This window comes from Rattus norvegicus, chromosome 16 (genome assembly GCF_036323735.1).
Source record: "Rattus norvegicus strain BN/NHsdMcwi chromosome 16, GRCr8, whole genome shotgun sequence".
In the NCBI taxonomy this organism is placed as follows: Eukaryota; Metazoa; Chordata; class Mammalia; order Rodentia; family Muridae; genus Rattus; species Rattus norvegicus.
In genome coordinates, this window is record NC_086034.1 from 31,243,006 (window position 1) to 31,266,771 (window position 23,766).

At 35.0% G+C, this 23,766-nt stretch overlaps 1 protein-coding gene across 5 annotated transcripts in view; it reads right to left on the bottom strand.

Moving 5' to 3' along the window:
• Spock3 (SPARC/osteonectin, cwcv and kazal like domains proteoglycan 3) overlaps positions 1 to 23,766 on the bottom strand; it is a 432,583-nt gene that overhangs the window by 93,308 nt on the left and 315,509 nt on the right. For all 5 annotated transcript variants that reach the window (XM_017600103.3, XM_063275407.1, XM_017600105.3 and 2 more), the window contains 1 exon segment: positions 23,022 to 23,136. In XM_017600103.3, coding sequence (XP_017455592.1) covers positions 23,022 to 23,136 — 115 coding nt within the window.

A 23,766-nucleotide genomic window follows, 5' to 3' on the forward strand; every position in this document is an offset into this window, starting at 1 on the left:
TTTTGGTTGAATATCCCTTTCCTTTTGGTTACAACAAAAGTAACAGCTGGGCTTACATTCAAACATGGATGGAGGATTGCTTCATTTTTAGAACATATTCAAACCTTTCTTTGGAATGTGCTTCATTCTTTCTTTTTTTCTTTTTAAAGATTTATTTATTATATATAAGTACATTGTAGCTGTCTTCAGACACACCAGAAGAGGGCAACAGATTACATTACGGATGGTTGTGAGTCACCATGTGGTTGCTGGGATTTGAACTCAGGACCTCTGGAAGAGAGTCAGTGCTCTTAACCACTGAGCCATCTCTCCATCCCCCTTATTCTTTCTTTCTGTGACCTGAGATTCTGCTTTTCCTCCATATCTTCCAAGCTTTTTCCTTGTACTATCCTCATAGGGTGGTTTTACTTTTCCCTTATCTGAACACTTTCAAGTTTTTCTACCTCTGTCCAAATAGGAGAAGTATCTTTGATCCAACATAACACCTCTACTTACAAACTCCTCTCTCTCTTAACCATTTCAGGCCAGCTTCTTCCTGAGTATTTTCTGTCTAGTTATAACCATTACATGCTTACCTTTTGTAGACATAGTTCAGCAAGAATAGTCCAAAATCAGTTTATTGGAAATTCCTACCTGAATCTAAGCATTTCTATGTCTCAGTATTTGTTAAAGCTTTCAGCCCCAAATTGATTCTCATTATCATGTTTGGGTCCACTGGTATTATTGGATTTTTCTAGTTTCTTTAAGTCCAAGTCTTTTACATAACACACACACACACACACACAAACACACACACACACACACAGAGAGAGAGAGAGAGAGAGAGAGAGAGATCTAGAATTTATCACTTCCCTAGAAAATTGGCCTTCTTCTCTTCACACATAAGATTTATTCTTTATTATCCCCAGACAAAATCTTCTAGTGTTTACTTATGCTTTTTAAGGGGATAGGTCAGAAAATAAGGCTATCTCATCTTTCAAAGGCATAATTTTTCTATTATGTTTCACGTTATTCTTTAAAAGGAAAGAAAGAAAACTAACTATTGTTAGTCTGGAGTTTTTCTTTTTTTATTTTAGAACAACATAGACATGCTAGAAATGCAGAGGCAACAACCGTTTTCAACCTGGTTCTCTGTCTATTTTAAGGGTGGTCACTAGCTCTTCTTTTTCCTTAGCTATTAACACAACAATCAAGTGTTGAGAGTTGAGATACCATACCAGTAGGATCAGACAAGAAGAGAAAATTATATACAGATGTGAGCAAGAGAAAAAGTTTCCCAGTGCAAATATGAACATATAACACTTCCATACTCAGTCTCTGCAGTTAATCTTTTTTATGTTTGAATTTGTTTTTATCATTCCTGTTTTATGTCCTTCCTTAATTTTTGTCATTTCCTAGTATGAAGCATGTTCATAAACACTTCAGTATGTACTTGTAGTATAAACAATCCTCCCCTTTGGGTCAGGCAGAATATTAGAATGACCCTGTCCTTCCCACCATGAACTACTAACCTAGTATGGGCAAGGCCAGTGACCATGCTGAAATGTTGACTCAATTATTGCACTGTATTATAGAAAGGGTAATGAGCTTACCCAGATACAATCACACCCCTCTCCAGTGGGGCTTGCTTCATTGCATGAGAAATTTCTTATTGGAAGGAATCTAATTGAGTGAACTATTATGAAGTCTGGTATAGAATTAAGAGAGAAAAAAAGAGAGCACAAATAAATTCTTATTAGCAGAAGAAAGATGTTCCTGTGCATTTTTCAGCTTCAAATAAGTAAGTAGAAAATAAATGAATAAATGAATAAATAAATATTATTTGGGACAGGATAGATGGTTCAGTGGGTAAAGATACTTGGTCCACAGGCCAGAAAAGCTGAATTTCATTCCTGGGACACATGTAAAGGTAGAAGGAGGAAATCTCCCCCGCAAACATGCTCTCCTGTCTTCCAGACAAGCACTATAGCATTTATTCTCTATAGACAACACACAATAAAAAATAGATATCAGATGTTGGCGGAAGGCGTGAAGTGGGTGGAGGAAGGGAGCAGGGGGGTAGTTGGGTGGGAGATCATATGTAAGGAGCGCAGAGTAGAGAGCTGGAGGGGATTGGCAATTTCTAGGACATGCCAGAGACCTGGGATGAGGAGAGGCACCAGAGAGTCTACATGGGCGAATCTAGCTGAGATTCCGAGTAATGGGGGATATAGATCCTGAAGTGGCCACTTCCCATAGGAAGATCTCCCAGTGGAAGCAAACAGACAGCAACCCACTTGCAAAGCCTTCAACACAAAATGTATCCTGACTACAAGATGTGCAAGGACAAAGAATGGAGACTGAGAAAATGGACAGCAAATGACAATGACTACCCTAAAATTGAGACCCATCCCTGGTTCTTGGGCACCAAGAACCAATCCCTGACACTATTCATGATACTCCGTTATGTTTGTAAAGAAGAAGCTAGCATAACTGTTCTCTGAGAGGCTCTACCCAAAGGAGACTCAGAGACTCAGATCCAAACATTAGATGGAGCTTTGAATTCTTACAGGAGTTGCGGAAAGATTGAGTGACCTGAAAGGATGGAGACTCCATAGGAAGACCAATAGGGTCAACTCACCTGGACACTTGGGGCCTCACAGTGACTAAATCACCTATGTAGCAGATGGGCAGCTTGATCTTCAGGCGGATCCCTCAACAACTGGAGCAGGAGCTGTCCCTGAGCCTGTTGTTTCCCTGCCTGTCTTTGAATCTTGTGCCCCTAAATGGACAGTCTTGTTTGACCTCCATAGGAAAGGAATGCCTAGACATGTAGGACTCAATGTCCAAGGGGCCAGTCGTGAAATGGGTGACACTCAGATGGGTGTCAGAGAAGGGAGATGGAATGGAGGGTGAACCTGGTTGGGTGTGTGATGGGGTGCTAGGAGGAAAGGAAGGGTTCATACTGGATTGTAAACTAAACAAATAATTAAATTGAAATAATGATGATGGTGACAATAACAATAATAATAAATAATAATAAAAATAAATTTAAAACATTATTTTTAAAAGACCTGGTCTAATCAGGTCAAAGAAGTGAATTGTGTTGTTCATTTTGGTCTTGAATTCTAATCGTTCTACTTATACTGACCTACATTTGGAATTTTTTCTTCAGGTTGATAATAGAAATAAATACATTTTTTTCTGAGAGATTGGTCATGTATTTCCTAATGTTATGAAAAGTTTGACTTCACTAGACTCGAAATTCTGCAGAAAGTCAGCCCTGCTACGCTGCCAGCGCGTGTTTTGATATTATACTAAGCAGAGTGTTGAGGAGGGGCGGGCAGAAACACTATCCATGATGCTATGGCAATCCTTATTGCTGATTACCCACCAGCCATCCCTGCTGTCTTGAGAAAGCAATATGTGCCTTGATGAAATTAAGCCACAATTTAGGAAGAGTTACGGATTTCATATCGAATGTGAATCACATTTACTCTTTTTTTAGCGCCATGAAATCTTAATTTTCACTATGATTTTAATGATTAAAACAAGCCATTCCTATGAAGCAAACAACTAAGCTTAAAGGAGGCTGATTAGGTATATATTCTTTTTTACTTCAAAGCAGATAAATAGAACTACAGTCACAATGTCCACTTTTTGTTTTACTCATATGCAAGAAATACAGTGATTAGACAGATCAGTGTTGGGAGCCTTGGGTTGTCTCAACTATATGAATATGTCACCAAATCATTAAAATCATGTCCAGAAGTTATCTGACTTATAATCTAGACTCAAATCACAATCAAGTTTCCTAAAGTGTGCATATTACAGTTCTTAACAATGATTTCAGACCGGGGAATAGTGCTGTTCAAATAGAAAATAAAGCAATGACAATACTCGAGCAGAAACAGTGAGGGTTCACTGCTTTCATTAGCTGGAGCTGTCTTTTTGATTATTAACAACTGGAAATGTATGCACACACACAGACACACAAATATAGACACAGATACACACACAGAGAGACACACACATACACACACACACTACTTTTATACAATGAGTTTTTATTTAGGCCAAAAATACTATTTTTTTTATTAACTTGAGTATTTCTTATTTACATTTCTAGTGTTATTCCCTTTCCCGGTTTCCGGGCAAACATCTCCCTAATCCCTCCCCCCCTTCTTTATGGGTGTTCCCCTCCCCATCCTCCCCGCATTGCTGCCCTCCCCCCAACAATCACGTTCACTGGGGGTTCAGTCTTAGCAGGACCAAGGGCTTCCCCTTCCACTGGTGATCTTACTAGAATATTCATTGCTACCTATGAGGTCAGAGTCCAGGGTCAGTCCATGTATAGTCTTTAGGTAGTGGCTTAGTCCCTGGAAGCTCTGGTTGCTTGGCATTGTTGTTCATAAGGGGTCTCAAGCTCCTTCAAGCTCTTCGAGTTCTTTCTCTGATTCCTTCAAAGGGGGTCCCATTCTCAGTTCAGTGTTTTGCTGCTGGCATTCGCCTCTGTATTTGCTGTATTCTGTCTGTGTCTCTCAGGAGCTAACTATTCTTAATTAAAGATTTATTTTTGATTGTGTGAGTGTGTCTGTATAAGGGCATGTGAATGTAAGCGTATTGCCCAGGGAGGCCAGAGGCATCTGTTCTGTCTGGACCTGAGATTATATATGCTTGAGAGATTGCCAGTATGGGTGCTGGAAATCCAAAAGAAGTCGTCTGAGAGAGCAGCATGTACCCTTACTTGCTGAGCCATTTCTCCAACCCCAATAATTGAAAAACCTACTTAAAAGTAGTGACTCTTTGATAAGTTAATTTTTCAAATGGACGCAAGCCTGGATGGACCTGTTTTTGACTAAAGTAACAGTCAGGGAACTTGCATTTCATATTTGAAAGAGAGAGTCATGCTAAACTACTGGCATTTCATTTATGCTGTCATGTTTTGCAAAATCCTACATCACTTGACTGTCAGGTATGCCGAATTCTTTTTCTGTTACAGAGTGATGCTTTGAAATTCCCTGTGACAGAAAGTAAAAGATGGAGAAATGGTCAATAAAAGGCCTTTACTTTCTCATTTGAACTGCTTGGGAGAGTTGCCGCATGCCTTGAGTGCTCCAGGCTGAACACTATCTGAAAGAAGCACTTGACATCAAACATTACCAGGTGAACAGAACAAACCAGGCATTTAATCTTTCCTGTTTGCACTAATTGAGAATGGCTAGGATGCTGTGCCTTGCTGTAATGCTTACACAGCATTAGCTTGTGCCAGGGAGAGTAAGTGGGATTCATGAAGCCATTATGCTTGTTAGGGAGGAAAACATGTACATAGTGTCATTTTCCTCTGTGATACTGTGTGTCATTAATGTTACTGTCTGTCCAAGTCCAGAAGCTTATTATCATTTCTTGGTAGAGACTTTCCAAAAGAAAGAAAAAAAGCATAAGTAGTTACACTACCAAATTGACAAAATCTATAGTCAGCCTTAGACCATTCATTGATGCATAGAGTAGTTGTTCGGTAAAATGGGACTCAATAAGAAGAAGTAACCATTTTACATTTTTTAAAGCTCATATGGGTATAAAATAGACTTTTGAAATATGACTAAATTGAACACAACCCATTTCCAAAAAAGGTTAAAGTTTAATTGCAAGTTTTCTTTACAAATTAAGGCAGAGGTATACAGACAATTACTGCCATAGGGATGCTATTTATCTTCCAAATTCTCCAGTACACTTTTCATTAGTTCACGTAATATAGACGAATATATATATATATTCATATATTACTAGTATTTTTGTATTTCTATCAATGTGTACATTAAATACTGAAATATTCATTCTCATTCAGTTCAGTTATTCTAATTCTTTCAGTTATTAAAATTTATAAATGCTTAAACCTAAACTCTTTTTCAGGGTACATGATTATATTAGGCACTCTGGATTCTTTGTGTACTATTTTAAGGGCCACTAATGTTATGTACAATTAGCATTCAATAGACGACTCTCCAGAGAAAGCTTTATGAAATAGTAGAACATGTGACACACACACACACACACACACACACACACACACACACACACACACACGCACGCACGCACGCACACAGAAAGAATACTAAATGTTAGCAAGGTTGATTTGTCATTTTTCTTCTAGTTGTGTTAGAACATGTAAAGCATAAGATGCCATAAAGAAGGCCATCACTCTAATTTAAAAAAATCTCAAAAAAGAAATAGAAGAAAATATCATCTTAACTATGTATTAGATGTACAATTGAACATTATGTTTTACTGTTTCATAATGTAAAATTACCAGGTATCTTCAATTTCCAAAGATAGTATTTTGCCTACTTAACTATAGCTTTCCTTTCTTCCCCATTTCCTAAGTTTTTATCATCTTACTTTCGAGCCTTGTGAATTTGTGTGCTTTAGTTAGCACAGGTAAATGGAGCTGCAGAACACCAACATTTTATTGTTATTCCTGGCTCATGTCACTTAACATACTTCATACTTGATGAATCATATCTGTGAATTCTTTTTCTTATTCATTCATTATTATTACATTAAAATATTCCTTATATACTTATTAAGACATCCCTCAATATCTGCTAGGATTATGTTTATCTTACCCTGTTGTGAATAATAGTATATAAACATGAGCATATTCATATTTTGATAACAAATGTTGTGCTATATTAATGCTTGTGAAACCATGAAATCATAGAGAAATTTATGTTATCTTAAGAAGTGTCATATTCACTTACATCCTATCTAAATTTTGCAATAGTTTGCTTCATCATATTCTTTTCTATGCTGACATTAGTACCTCGATTTGAAAGAGATTACAAGTTTCAATACCAAAATTCATCTCAGGTCTATCACAATTATATCTTTGTCTTAAGACCAGTATATCTGCAAAGCTAACATATTAACATTTTAATTATCTTCTCAAAGTTTTGCAAAATTTTTCTAGGTAGTACAGTCTTTTATATTGAATTAAGCTATTTTTTCTTATATGCATTAGAAAACAACTTTCTCCAAAATTAAATCCTTCTTTCCGTATTTAATACACAGACAGACAGACAGACAGACAGATAATCAGGTAGACAGAAAGACACACATGGATGAAATATTTTGCTTTGCTCTTTTATTAACTCTACTATTTCCTATGGCCTATCGAAATTCTGAATCTACTGTGTGCTAGGAAAATCATTAGAATCAGTTGCAAAAGACTTGTGAAGTATATGTTACATGTTCTGATGCCTTAGCTTTGAGAAAATACCTGGAATTTCCAAATGCCTAACAGGTTTCCTATGTGGTGTTGGCCTCTTTACTTAGTGACCCAGCTTTCTAAACTGCAGGTTGTGAATCACATGGGAATTACATAACTGAATTTGGGGTATATTAAAATCTAAAAATATTAAAGGATTCTGAACATGTAGCAGCCAGAAATTAATTCAAATTAAGATATGTAGGAAAATTGAAGTGTTCCTGTTGTACTCCCCAATGCTGTATCCAATAATACTAGTGCAGTATCTGATCTGAGCACTCACTGTGTATACTCTCCATGTGCACACAGTTATACTATTCAAGCCTTCTTCATTGTGTATGTAGTCATACTGTGTAAGTACTCTGTGTTGTGCATGCAGTCATACTGTGTAAGTACTCTGCATTGTGCATGCGGTCATACTGTGTAGGTACTCTGTGTTGTGCATGCAGTCATACTATATAAGGCTAATGAACATTCTTCAAAACAACTTGACTCACTATTTCAAAAGCATTATAGGTTATGAATTGCAGTCTTTATAGTCTATCATACAAAATATTTCCATCTGTAGAAACATAAGGTTTTAATCCTAAAAGCAATGAATTATTTTACTTTAATAAATCCTTAACACGTAACTGTCAAAGTAGTATAGATTTTAATTTTATTTTGTTATATGTCATATAAAATTGTTGTTTGCTTATAGATTCTTGTTGATTTGAGTTGCAAGTTATGATAAAAAAGAATTTCTAATTTCTTCTTTCTTCCATTTTTCTTAAAGTACAACTATATCCTTTTCCATACCTATGTTTGTTCTATAGTTTTACCCTGCACCTACTGAAATTCACCGAGCCACTCGTTCTTTGATCATTGTTGTTATATATACATATAAGTAAGTAGATATATAAATACAACCTCTGTTAAGTGTGGTTTGCATGCTCATGTTCTAGAGCTGACTGCTATTAGACAATCAATCAAGGAACTCATCCCTAGGGAAGTTTAAGTTTCCACGTCTCAGCAATTTCTAATTGCTTGTAGGTCTTTGTCTAAAATGACCCTGGATATACTTCTCTAATTATGTTTTACATATTTTTGACGAAGTCTATATTCAGCATTGCTATTCAAACAGCTAAAATATTAATCAACTCTCAAAATCATTGAAAATACTCTACACCATACTGCACAAAATATTCAGCCAATGTTTAACTTTTTATATAAGAGTTAAAAAAGTTCATCTCATTAGAATGAAAAATTGCTTCTTTCTTGAGCAGATGGTAATATTATAGTTAACTCAAAGTTGTCCTAAAGTCATTTTATGACATAGCAAATCTTATTACTTTATTTGCATATATTTTATCTACTTATTTACCAGGGATTATAGTAGTCCCTTGGACCTTAGTATGTTTGGCATCATGACGGAAGTTCCACTCAGGCCCTTAGATTGGAGCACATAGTCAGCATCTCCTGCCAAATTAAGATTGAAGTCTATAGTTCTGGAACAGTCCTTAAATATCCTAACCTTGTCTTCCGGCTTCTGTATCTGACTAACTGGTCTTGCTAACTGAGATGTGTCAACTCAGGATGTGTTTGGGATCTTAAAACTGTGGCATGGTTCACTGGCTGTCCTCAGGGCTGTGACTCTACCAGTGTAAAGAATGGCTTCTTATTGGTACAGTACCATAACTGTCCAACTGATGGCCCTGTAAGCAGCCAGATGCCAGGTGAATACCACTGTGCTGTAGGGTTGTGAAACTGAGCCCTCCTGGGAACAGAAAGATCATTTTATATTCCTCAAAACGAAAAAAAAAAAAACCCAAAATCACCACCTAGCTATGGCCACAGTCAATGCCATCTAAAATGACAGGAAGCTGAAGATAATTATTGAAAAATGAATAGAAGGTAGGGAGTCAGATAATACCTAATTGGTCACTATCCAGTCTGCAACTTTACTATCCCAAAGAACCTCTGCCTTGAGTCATTGGGCCCATTTGTTCCAATCATTTTGATACCCCCCTGTCCCAAAGTATTAGTCTCCCAAACACTCAAATTCTAATTGTCCCAGGAACTCGTTTAATATCATCAAAGATTAAGGTCCAGAGGGTATAGAAGCTAATTCCTTGGGATTTGGTACTTTAGAAACAGTTCCTTAACCATTCTCAACCAGACATAGTTCAGGACTGTGGCCTATGCCTGGACAATAAGGCCTGTATTATGTTAGGGCTGGAGCTAATCAAACAATAAACTCTACTTTGAAACCTAACAGTTGTAAGTGGGAGCAACCTAAGCTTACCATATGAGACCTCTAATGGAAGGGTGCCTGGTTAATGTCACCAAGACATCTGCTATTGAAGGAACCTAGGGGTTTTCACCAGCCTTATACCCACACACCTTGGGTTGAGGCTAGGACAAGTTTTATTCTCCACCCACAGGAACATTCTTGAGTAGAAAGTTCTCAGAATGTACTGACTGATGCTTGCTAGCCAATAAATTTAAATGTCAATATGCTTAGCCAATAAAGTTGAACTATAACCTTGTTTAGATAACCTGTGTCTCTAAAGAATATAAAAATTTTGTGTAACAGCCATGGGGGGGAGTGGTCAACTTCTTGTCACTGGCCTTGAGGGAATGATTGAGGGTAGACCCCAATGTGCTGGAAAATAAACCTCTTACTTTTGCATCAAACTGTGTCTTGGTGTCTCACTTGGGGGTATCTCGACAAGTATCATTGACTGAGGGTAGGGGATCTTACACTATAGTGCTTCTTTACACAGATTCCTGTAACCATATACACAGCAGGTTAATTCTAGGAATGGCCGTTTAGTGTATTCCTAGATCCCAGAGATTGCCAAACTTGCTACCATTAAAGATGTAGCTAAGTATGAATTTTCTGAACTGTTTACATTGGAGAAGAACCTACTCCTTTGTATCTGTGTGCCTATCAAGGGTGTCCATCTATAATGGAGAAGAGGGCAAAGACTACCAGAGTCCTGCATGGCCGGTAAGGGAAGTTGTGACATGGTTTCCTATTCCTGAACAGGGCCAGCAGGCCTTGGGCCTCCGTGAAAGTGTAGACTGTTGCTAGATGTAACACTTGTTTATATATTTTACTTTATGTTCCTCCTTTGGCAGGGAATATCCCTCTGCCAAGGTTAAAAACTCCATGATATTCAGAGACAGCATGAGCCTGGGAGGTGAGGGTGTGTCTATGTTCTTAGAAGAAATGGCAAATGTTGTGGTTTTTAGGACAGCCCTTGAGACTGTGGGAAAGAACTCTGAAAACATGAGTTCAAAAATATGTAATTTCTTAACTATGTAAAATTATAAGGATGCAACATAAATTATATGAGGGGCTTCACAGACCTAAAAGAGCAGAGGCAGGTGAACTATGAGCCAGCTTGTCAGAAAGGTACAAAGGCAAGCAGATTCCTGAATGGAAGGTCTTCATGGGATAGTTTGTTTTGACTTTAGGCAAGGTAGGAATGTTAATCTCGAAAAATGGCAGGCAGATCAGTGAACCCATTTGCAATGTTAAAAAAGCAACAACAACAACAACAACAAAAAGCTATGTTTCTGGTCACTTTCTAAGAATCAAATGACTCTGCTCCTGAAATGCTGATTGATGGGATAATCAAAAGGGAACCTGGAGTAAATGACTGAATTTATATGTAATTAAAGACTGGATTATGGACTGTGATTGCTGAGCTATCTGTATGAACTGTTAGGAGATCTCCAGAAAAACTGGAAAAAAGGTGAGGAGGAAGGTGACCCTATAGGAAGGCCAGCAACTAACCTAGACCCTCGGTATCTCTCAGACATTGAGCCACCAACCAGGAAGTATATACCAGCTTATATGAGGCCCTCAACACATATACAGCAGAGGACTGGACTCAATCAGAGAAGATGAACCTAACTCTTGAGAGACTTGGTGCCCCAGGGAGTGAGTAAGTCTGTGATGTTAGAGGTAGGTGGGCGCATCCTCTTGAGATGGGGAGCGGGGGGGGGGTAGGAGGTATGGAATGTGTAACTGTTAAAGGTTGGACTTGGAGGAGGATAAAGCCTTGACTGTAAAAAAAAGATTAAACAATAAATAAACAAAACAAAACAAAGACTTATAGTTAATAAAAAAGAAAACAAGACCAGCATGTAATTATAAAAATAAAATAATGAATCTAAATAAAACATAAAAGAACTTTATTCTCTTTATGCCCACTATGATTTCTTGACATTGTATTATATATATAAATATATCCACACAGTATGTATTTACATGTAAATGTGTGTGCCTGTATGTCTGTATGTTTGTGTTTATTTTCCAGGTCCACTCATTTGTTCGATATCAGGTCATTTATTCAGGAGATTAGTACACAAAAATACACACACACACACACACACACACACACAAAGAGAGAGAGAGAGAGAGAGAGAGAGAGAGACAGAGACAGAGACAGAGACAGAGAAGAGACAGAGACAGAGAGACAGAGAGACAGAGAGAGACAGGGAGAGAAAGAAAGAGAGAAAAATCCCAGTTTTTGTGTAGATGAATGAAAAATATTAGAATTATTTCCAATGAAAATTTACATGGTTACTATATCTATTCTGTGGGAGCAATTATATGCCATGAAGACAAGATTAATCTATAGTCTCACTTTTTCATACTTAATTGCAAAGAAAAAAGCTAATACTTGATAGATGTAATCAATGATAGTGACTATTATTCATTTGTAACTTTAAATTCTTAATTATTTCTTTTATTGCTTTGAAGTTATAAATAATTATGTCATATTGCCCTTCCCTTTATAATTCCAAACTCTTTCTTATACTCCTCATGTCTCTATTTCCAAACATGGTCCTTTTCTTACTAATTGTTGCTTTATACATATTTCCTTTCTAGTAGTTAACTTAATGTTTGCAGTAGGTTATTGTGTTAGTTACTTGTTTTACTGCTGCAACAAAACACACAACAGCAATCTAAGGAGAGCAGGTTCCCAGTATTCCATGGTTTAAGGATAGAATCTGTTTCAAGGAACTAATGAAGACAGGATAGCTGGTCATGTCAGTCACCACTGGTCAGCTTGACACCAGAACACATTACTGTTAATCCACAACCTGTCAAACCCTTACCCCATAGGATAATGGCTAGTTCATAATGCAAGATACATTGAGTTAATTAAAAAAAACATAGTACTTAACAGTTTAATGCTGCAAATTTTACTCTCAATATTACATTCATATGCCAATAATATGAACTTTGGAAAATACAGACTCAGAATCATGTAAAATGTTAGAAATTGGAAGAATTTACCCATTATAAGATGGGAAACATTTGTCATAGAATTTTTCATGATAACATATTATGAATGAAAATTTTAATATAGTTAGTAACTATAGAGCTCCTTTAAGAATAAGGCAGTTTAATAAAACTCCAATTCCTCGCCATTGTAGCAATGAAGGAGTGGTAAATGTTTTTTCATAAATAACACCATGTTTGGATTACACTATGAGTCAATTAAGAAAAGCCCATTGACAGTTGGGAAATGATACTGTTACTGAGTCTTACTTTGCATGGATAGTGATATTTTATTTAAAATTATTTCTTTAATAAATTATCAAGACCCATCTTCCATGTGGTCTAAACCCTCAGGGACTAGCCAAACTGCCCTGAGCAGCCTGCCATCCTATGGGGACCTCCATTCTCCTACTGCATTTCCTCCATGAGATTCTTGAACCATACCAGGACACAAAAGTCCTGCACTAACCAGAGGCACACAGGGCTACCTGCCTCCAAGGAGGCCAGCTACAGTCTGAGATACCCAGGCCAGTTAACACTAGAAATAACCAGATGGCAAAAGGCAAGTACAAGAACATAAGCACCAGAAGCCAATGTAATTTGACACATCAGACCAGTTTTCCTTCTACAGCAAGCCTTGGCTATCCTAATACACCTGGAGAGCAAGATTCTGATCTAAATCCTATCTCATAAAGATGATAGAGTCCTTTAAGGAGGATATAAATAACTCCCTTAAAAAATAAAGGAAAACACACGCAAAATGTTGCCCCTCCCCAAATTGCAATATACTAATTAAACTTTCTCATATTGCAAATATATAAGAAACACAAAATATACATAAGGCTCAACAGCATCTATTGTTTAAGTGTTCAGGGGGAAGGAGCTAGAAATGAAGACATAGAAGTTTTATTGTTATGATCTAGGAAGAGAGAGGTAACTGCTGGCACATACCCCAATACCCCTCCTAACAAATGACTTTAAGAAGCATAGAAGAAAAGGCTGGGCATCTCCTGTTACCTTCCTCATACAGAATGTGGCAACGCACAGAGTCATATGCATTCAAACCTTCATCTATATAGCACAGTAGACAGAAATTAATGTTTATATAGATTCTCTTGTAAACATTTTTGCTATGTTTGTTGACTTCCATGTTATCATCTCTATAACAGTATATGTTCTAGATTCAAATGGCAACAATAGATCCAATTTTGCTGAGCAAATGCTTGGAAAACATCAATATTTCTTAACCTGAGAAGGAAAGTCAACTGAATTCATCCTAATTCATCGTTCATCAGGAACTACAAAAAAATAGGATCTTCCCATGTGAGGAATGTGATAAGCAAAGCCTTCAGTTGGAGTGAATCTGTTCCATATAGTTCAGTCATTGAAAGCTGAATGATAAGATTAAATGACTCCATAAGAAAGGGACATGAAGGTTCCTGTCACACCAGGAAGAAAGACATTTAATCAGGTGGCTTAAATGAAGGCAGCCAGGCAATCAGCCCATTTCTATTTTTTTTCTGAGAGTTCTCTACAGGAAATTCTAAGGCCATTTTCAGTGAGATAGACTTCATTTAAAGCAAATCCCATTTTTCTTTTTAAAATTCTAGCTCAGCATTTCTTCCATTGACAAAAGAATACATTTTAGTACATGTCTGTGCTGTATGTAAATATTGCCTTTCACATTAAATTTCTTTCTAAATTTAATATGGTTAAATACATTCCCTTGGTAGTATATATATATATATATATATATATATATATATATATATATATATATATATATATATGCGTGTGTGGTGGTGGAGGCGACTTTTTCCCTGGACTATAGTGTAGTCCTCACCAGCAAAATTGGTTCCTGAATTCTACGTCTTCACTGAATGTTTCTTTTTCTGATGGAACCTTTTTCTTTGCAATAGAAACCCTTACTGCAACTAAAATCTCCAGAGAGGCCCATGCAAGGGACACATTTGCCAGCTGCTGTAACGTGTCACAGAATGTGATAGCAATGGAATTCTCAAGTCACTCCTCCTTTCTTTTCCACACAATAATTGCTTGTTTCCATACCCATGAGATTGCTGACTCAACTTCTATAATTCTCAAATAACGTTTTGTCTTATGTATTTCTAGAGATAGAGATATTGTGTTTCTTAGATTTCTTGAATGATGACTTTTCTTTCAATACGTATTTGGCTTAATCAGATTATGTTTATACCTTGGTTTTGCTCATCTGAAACAACTTCAACCCCCAAACTAGGTATATATTCAGGAGTTCATGTAGCAAGTAGGACAGAATTGGATAAGGTTGACACACAGAAAAGGAAGCCAAGAAATGAGCATCAAGATTAAATTTACAATGGGCTGAGGGAGATACTTTTTAACCCCAATGCATTTGATACAACTTAATGTCTTCAGATACTTGAGAATAACCAAATTAGAACTCTTATAAAAGGAGAAGATACAACTTTAGGAAATAAGATGTCAAAAATCCTATTAAATTTGAATATAGCAGAGTAAGTAGATTAAAAACAATAAAACATTAAAATTTCAAGTGAGGGTCTCATCGGAATAAGTGGTATAACATCAAAAGAAAAAATAAGTCTATTTATAAATTAGATGGGGGCATATATTTGATTTATCATTTTATATTACAAAAATTTCAAATTTTCACATGTGTAATTATTTGATATGGTTAAATCATACTAAAAACAAATACAAGTCAGTCTTTTAGCTTCTTGATCATTCATTTACTGAGTCTGTACAGTGCTGGTAAAATGGTAAAGTTACTGTTACCCAAATCATCTTGAAGATTTGATAATACTTTTTTTAAACCCTTTTCCAGCACATAAATCTGGTGAACTTATATAGTAAAATAGAATGCTTCTTTTTCAAAATATACTTCTATTTATTTACTGCTGTGTATGCATGTGTGTGTATGCATGTGTGCGTGTGTGGGATTTTGTGTGTCTGTATATGTGTGTAAGCACCACTTGTGAGTAGGTTGCTATGGAGTACTGAAAATCAGGGTATCAAATGCTCATGCTTGTGAGTCACATGTGCTTGTGAAACATCCAAGATGGTTACTGGGAGCCAGGTTAACCATCGAAGGAGTAGCTAATGTTATTAACATGTGAGCACTTTTCCAGCCCCTAGAATATTTCTTTTAAAAACTCTCTATCTTCATTTTGATCTTCAATTTGTTTACCCGAAAGCATCGCAAGTACCATTTACAACTATCCTCCTGAAATGTATAATTTTTACAATTAGAACTACTTTTTTGCTTATTTATATAGCTAGATGTTAGACACATAAACTTTATTTAATAGTAGTTAAGGAACATTACTAAATTTATAAGAAATGTTTAATCTTGTGCTTCTGATATACAAAGCTTTGATTTGAGATATTATTTTCAGATTATCCAATTAGATTTCTCAAGTACAAAGCTATACAATGTAGTAAAATTCTGCTTGTTATCATAGGTTCAGACACAACAGAGGCGAATGACCACCAACTGAAATTTCAGAAATTTTGGACCTTTCTACCTCTTAATTTACTTTTTCTGGCATTCTGTTCAAACGTAATGTACTTTAACCATTTCTAAGTTATTAGGTATTAATTATCCTCTATATTACTATACCATTGTATTTCCATTCCAAAACATGACTGTAAAATGGACATGGGCTTATTTTAATTATGACCATTCTAACTATATGTTCTTAAGTCATAATACTGGAACAAAGACTCTAAAGATTTTCCAGGATGTTGAGGCAAGTCAGTCTTACAACGTTTATTAATTAACACTGTACTGTGTACATTGTACTGTACTACATAACAAACGTAGATATTATTATCTCATTCCTTTTCTCATTTGAAGTCTCAATACTTAAAACTTAGTTCTCTATTAGAATATGTTCAGTAGACACAATCCTGAGCTTTACAAGGTATATAATAGTCAACATTGCAGTTCTCATTTGGACTTGTCTTATAGAGCTAATAAGATGAATTGGGGGTGTATTGAGAATTGTAGATTCCCGGTTATTTGGGCCTTTGACTTCAGAACCAGCAAAATTTCAAAGTTCCTCTTTAAAAAGAGGAAGTCGTTCTAAAATCTTAGCATGTGTGAGAAGTCCATTCTAATAATGTGGTCCAGGTCCTTGGTCCATAAAATAAAGTCTCCTAATGTGCAGGGATTTCAGGGATACAACTTTTTTCTTGGGTTATCACTTATGGTGAAATGGGCTAATGTAGTGGGTGGAGTCATCCATCCAAACACCTGTAAGGAATCTTAGTAAACTCATTGCTTCACCAAGATAGACTTGCATGACACAGTTTCCTTGCTGATGGTTGGTACATCACGTTTAGGTGAACAAACATTTTCCAGGGTCCCAAGAAAAGTCACACAATAAAGCAAAGTAAAGGAGATCCCTGGTGAAGGTAATAAAATTTGAATGAACTTCAAAGGAAATACGTTAGCAAATTAAACTTTTTTCTTGAAAACTGCATCACCTACATTCACTTCAAATTCTTTGTTCTCTGACATTCTTAATGAAGAACAATGTGGTAATCATGAAGTGATAATGATTATGCAGTAATGTTTCCTATATAGGGGTAAATCCACAATCCTCACTTCATAAGTCTCTGAGTTAGATAGTGAAATGTCAGAGAAGAGAGTTAAATGTTGGCAAAAAGGGAATTGGTTTTAAATCTATAAATGCTCTACTGAGCATTTTGACACACTACAGTACTCAGAGTACTGAGTGCTCTGCTTCATTATTCCTCCATCATTCCTTCATTATAACAGAAAAATTACACTTAATTATTTATAAAAGGTATATTTTAACATCTTATAAGTATACTGTAAGAGAAATTCCATAATTATATGGAAGTTGTATGGCTAACAGATAAAGAAATTAATAATTAATGAGTGCACTAATGCTAAAATAATAACTGAAACTCAGAGTCTCACAGATAAAAAATGAATGCTATAGACATTATATTCACATATATAAAATTATTCTATATATCTATATAACTATATTGAATGTTATATGTAAATATAAACAAAAAGCAAAATGGTCATATATTAGGCATGGTATAAAATCGAATATTGGATGCATAAATTAAGTCATAAAAGTGGTATAATTTTAGTAGTGATGCCAACAACCTTAATTAGAAGACGAGTTGTTAAGTAAAAATATTTTTATTTCTTTCACTCTATACATATATATATTTAAATATAAATATACTATCCTTGTTTATGTGTGTGTGTGTGTGTGTGTGTGTGTGTGTGTGTGTGGGTGTGTATCAGAGAGAGAAAACAAATATATTTTTACTTATAAAGTTTCTCTCTCTTTAAATATATATATGTATCTATGTACATATATATATATATATTATATGTGCTATATATGTCCTGTGTATATAATGTAATTATTTGTGGAATAAAGGAATAAATGACATTAAAACAGTTTCATGGTATTAAAATTACATTTTTACTTCAGTTGTATGTTTAAAGAATAGAAATGAGCTGACTTTATTATCATGCAATTGTGATATTTTGTGAATTTTCTACTATGCTTCTGTGGTGTTTTCACTGCTAAAACTACCCATTTTCGAAATAAAAATATATGAATTAAATATTATGTTGAATATCATCTGCAGTAACCTGGGGTAATAAGGTAACATTTCTTAAGGCTGATCTTCAGATATCCTCAGAGTAACATTCACAAAATTCAAGTATAGATCAGGAAATACATCTTAGAAAAGTCGGGTTCCTTTGGGAGACAGTAATCTACTTACAATGTTAGTCATCCTTTTTATCTACTCATAAGTCAGAAAAAAAGATAAAGTTGCTCAAACTGCCAAACCATACCATTACAGTTCCATTCCTTCAATAATAAAATACAAATATAAAATGATGGTCATATGTCATTAACTCCATTTAAATTCTGGAAAAGCACTTACCAAAATCAAATTAAATTGTCTCTGCACAACCTGTATAGGATAATCATTATCTCACTTCCTATTCTATGAGGCTCTGGCATGATTTCTAAGTTTATTCATGTGCACTTTTAATTAAATTTATCTTGTGAATAGTAGACACACATTCAGAGTATTTTGGAGCTCTATGTTGTATAAAAATTAACTAAAAGAACTATTTAGTAAAAGAAGAAATTGAGTCCATGTTTCATTAATCATTCAGAAAGTTAAGATTCTGCCACTCTGCTAGTGGACACTGCTCTGCTTGGTTCAACGAATGAATGCTTAGTTGGGATTTGGGGTGGGGGTGCTTGATCATGGAAAATCAACAGTAATCATGATGGGATGGGATTGTACATTTTTCAGCATGTATATTGCTGATATTTCACTATGGTAATTTAAAGCAATCAGTGTTAAACACATCAGAATTAGATCCTCTAGTCTGAACGTAGTAGCTCTGAGACCATTAGATTAAACCATAAAGTTAAAATCTAAAGGCCAATCAGTTTGTTTTTACTTCTAATCTCTTTTATAATACATGTGCTTATTTATATTTATACTATTTGTATTTATATGCGTGTGGTGACCACGTAAGTGTGTTTCACCTGTGTGTTATGTTCATGGGTAGAGCATATTTGTTCCCCTAAAGTTAGAGTTCCAGGCTGTTGTGAATTAAAGGACTTGAGTGCTAGGAACTGAAATCTGGTTCTCTGTAAGAGAAGCAAGCACTTTTAACTGTTGAGCCATCTTTCTCTCTCTCCATTCTTATTTCTTATATTGTATCTTTTTGTCAAAAGATCACTAAATATTACTATATTCTGGTACTATTGGGTAAAAATTAAAGTATGTGGATACTGCTGGGTAATCTATGTTGTAAGTATGTTTTCCACTACTTTAGGTTTCAATTACAAGGTGTAAAATACATTCTTCACATGTGTTTGTATATGATAACTGGAAACTCACTACTAACACTTAGTCTTGGATGCTAACCAACTAATGAAGAAAGGAAGGCTGTGATTGACAGCAGATAGAGTGACAGAGAATAAGTAGAAAGAAAGAAGATAACAAAAAAGCAATACAAAAAGAGACCTTCCACACGTCTCTACAACTTCAGAAGAGATGGTATCCATATAAAAAGCCAGATCTCTACCACCAGGACAATTGATTGGCCAAGATGGCATGACAAAATAAGACACTGTTCCTTTCTCACTTGTTCCCTTGGCACCTGAATATGGTTGTTGCAGTGATGGAGGCCAACAGTAGCTGATACAGTACCAGACGCACACAGTCTGAGGCCATCATCCCAAGAGCAAAGGATGATGTAAGGACGCAAGAGGAAACAGAAGCTTCTGAAACCCATAAATACAGTAATCATGAGTCACAGTTAGAATGGAAAAGGTCAATGTCCCAAACCTAAAGAATCAAATGAATAACAAAACAGGGAACTTTTTATGGTGTATATGTACACACACACACACACACACACACATTTATATATATGTATATATATGTATGTATGTATATATATATATATATATATATATATATATATATATATACTTCTCTGTTTAAGAACTACTGCAATTAAATAAATGTCTGAGGTAACATTATTTCTTATGTTCTTGGTCTTTGATTCTGCAAGTCTCTTACAAACATAAAATAGACAATTGCAATTTATATGTATGTGCAAAAGTTATGAAAAGTATATATTTAGGGTTTATGTTCACAGTAAATTTTATATTTTTTAGGTATAACATGTAATGGTCCTTTATAATCAGTTGAAATGGCATCATTCTTTTAATATAATTAGTCCCTCTTTCAAAAATTACATCTTATTACTGGACAGTATTAAATGATGCTGGGGATATTGTAAATGAAGGAAACCCTAAAAGAAGTATAAAATATATGATTTTTATATAGAGGTTATTCATTAAAGAATTTGTTTATATACTTAGTCTAGAATCAGAATCCAGGAAAAAAGTATATATCATCTGTAATTTTTTTATTTATGATGTTTAAATTTAAATGTTTGGAACAATGTATGTATCTCCTGCATGGACTACATCTGGAAAATAATGGTGAATTGCATTTCTTCAACTTTATAAAAAAAACCCTATATTATTTATTTTGATATAGTTAAAAGAAATTTAAAAGGTTATTTCTGCAATTAATAAACTAAAAACTTAGTGTGATATCAATTTGACCTCAGAGAGGAGGATCAAAAGATTGAAGAACTATTTTATAGAATGTGGTTTCTTTCTCACTACTTCTATAACAGAGATGACATTAAAGAGAATTTCCTACACTGCACAGTAGCCCTAAGACATGCTTCTACTATAAATGACAGGCGGAAGATTGGAAATGATACTGAACTGAGTTTTACATTTCCCGTGTCTCCTGGCCTTTGGCACTGTGGAGAAATGACATTCAAAATTTTCTGTACTGCTTTTCCACAGTAGTTGGCAAAATCCTGTTTGTACTTTGCCCTGACAATCTGTCAGAGCAGAATTAGTTTAAAATCCTCTTACCTCTTTTTTGATGCACAATTGAACACAAATTATCTTCATCCCCTGATGCTGGGACTTTATGAAAAGTTATTTTCACATATTAATATAAATACTGTAATGATAATTTAAGTGACGCAAAACAGTTATTTTTTATTCATTGCGGTCTACTTTATAGATATGTTATTTTCCTAATTTAATACATATTGGTATTCTATCACCATTATGAGGTGATATGAAAAACCAATACCATGTGAAACATCTCCCCATTCAAAAGTAGTTCTGAAATTGGCAACTATTATTGAACAAAGATCTTGCTTAAGGGTTGTTGTAATTTAGGTAAAAACATTACAAGGGGGCATTTGAAAAGTTAATAATGGCCTATATGTAAATTTGAGACATGAATGTTGAATGTGGTTGGGTTTATGTCACACTTGAAGTGATTATCAGAGGCAAAAGTCTTTAATTCAATTGTGGAAATTCATTCACTTGGGAACAGAGTGAGGAAGGCACAGTTATCTATCAGAATCTCAGTTGAAAGAAAACTATAATTAGCTTTAGATGTCATAGAGATAATTGATACATTCAATGTGCCAAAAGTTATTTAGAGGGTGGTGAAGAAACTGAACCAGAAGATAGTGAAAATGGTATAGAAGTAACCAAGCATAAAAGCTACTCTGTTCTAGTGTGAGACAGAAAGAAAGCCATGCTTAGGCACAGGGCCACGACTACAAGGCATCTCAGTTCATGGACAAGTCTATTACTGTGCATTATCCTCAACACTGGGTTTTCACTGGACACTTTAAAATAACCAGAGGTCAGTTTCATCACATGATTTTTATTTGAAATATTTATTGGAATTATGACTTCACTGACTGACATGTAAATAAGTGACATCACTGAGCTTTAGACAATAGGATAATATGTTCACCATGAGAGTAAAACATTGGTCCACAGCCATATTATGATACATACATATATATATATATATATATGTATATATATAATCATCTTAGATTTTGACTGTCCCTTACAGACTTGCTGCTTGAGTACTCAATCTTTCATGCATTACACTCCTAGGTCGTTAAATCTTGAAATTAAAAACATGAAATCTAGTGAAGGAAATTAGGTCTTTGGAGATACATCCTTGAAAATGATTTAGGAATCTGTCTCCTTTTCCCTCTGTTTTCTGGCTACTCTAATGTGAACATTCTGCCAGCTTTCTCTACAGTAATATGAAATAAAAAAATTATGGACTAAATCAACTGAGCCATGACCTAAATTAACCTTTACTACTTATAAATAAATAATTTAGCCTTGTCATTTTTTTAATCTAGAAATCTAGCACAGCATGTTCAAATTATTATATTTTTTATTAAGAAAAAGATAACTAAGGAACATATCTATGCCATAAAGTATTCATGATAAATATCAAATTATAAGAATTGAGTAGTTGGCTATTCTGTAGACCTTTTCTGAGTATAATGACAATTACACACACACACACACACACACACACACACACACACACACAAAGACTTGAAGATTTTTGTAAGTTATCTTTGAAATGACAAAGTACATATGGCACTAAATATCAAGTTACTGAAGTGGCCTATTTATAAAATTCACACACAACATACACTGCACATAGAGTAAGCATCTTACTTATAAAAAGAATATTCAAGCATTTTTATGTGTGGTCAAATATTTAATTAAGGACCAATCCCTAGATCTACAAAATATTAGACTAAATTACACATTTTATACCTAATCATTTTTAGAAAGAGGCACTTCAGAGATTTTATATTTGGTGAGCAAATAATAAGTAAACAGTTCAGTAAGTTTCACTTTATTTTAGTAGGCAACTAAGGCATGAAGATGGTTTCTCTATATAACTGAGGCCCAATAGAGAATAAGCTGACAGAAAGAATTCTTATAAGGTGCTCATAGTTATAAAAGCAAACTTATTTCAGGTCTCATTAATTACTATAGACAAGCTTCTTTCACTTACCTCTCTTTACATTTCTGCCTGTGCTCATGGACTTATCGGAGGGACACGGGCATCGCCCTTCACATTTGATAGAGATCTGTTTTCCTAAGACACATGCCTGATATTCTAGTTTGCACTGTGTAAATAAACAAGAAAGAAAGAAAATATTAACTCAAATACATGTAGACTTAATTATATTAAGAGGTCAAAAATGCATAGGCATATTATGTGTACATGTAATTTCCACATGATTTCATTTATATCTATATTGCTAGGAGAAATCCTACATGTTCTACACAGTTAATTGTTATATGGATAAAGCAGTACTGTAGCTACTCGGGGGGCCATTTTGCTGATCAGTGACAAAAGATTGCAATAGCCAAGGAATTGCCAAGGAAAAGAATGATTTCTTTCCTCTTCTCTGTTCTTTTTATCTCTTCTCTACTCATTTTTCTCTTTTCTTTTCTTTGTATCTTTTTCTTCCTTTTTTTCTCTTCTTTTGTCTTTTCTAGACAGGCTTTCTCTGTGTAGTCCTGAGAATGTGTATCTCAGTTTGTAGACTAGGTGGTGACTGAACTCAGAGATGGGCCTATCTCTGGCTCCCTAGGTTGGGATTAAATATGTGAGTCACTACTGCTCGCCACACCATTTCTATAAATGGATTACAGGGGTTAAAGATATAAAAGTACAGGAGAATGATAAAGAAATCAACAGTCTATCACCTGAGCTTTCCTTTGCTTATATTCCTATTTTTAGTTATTTGACC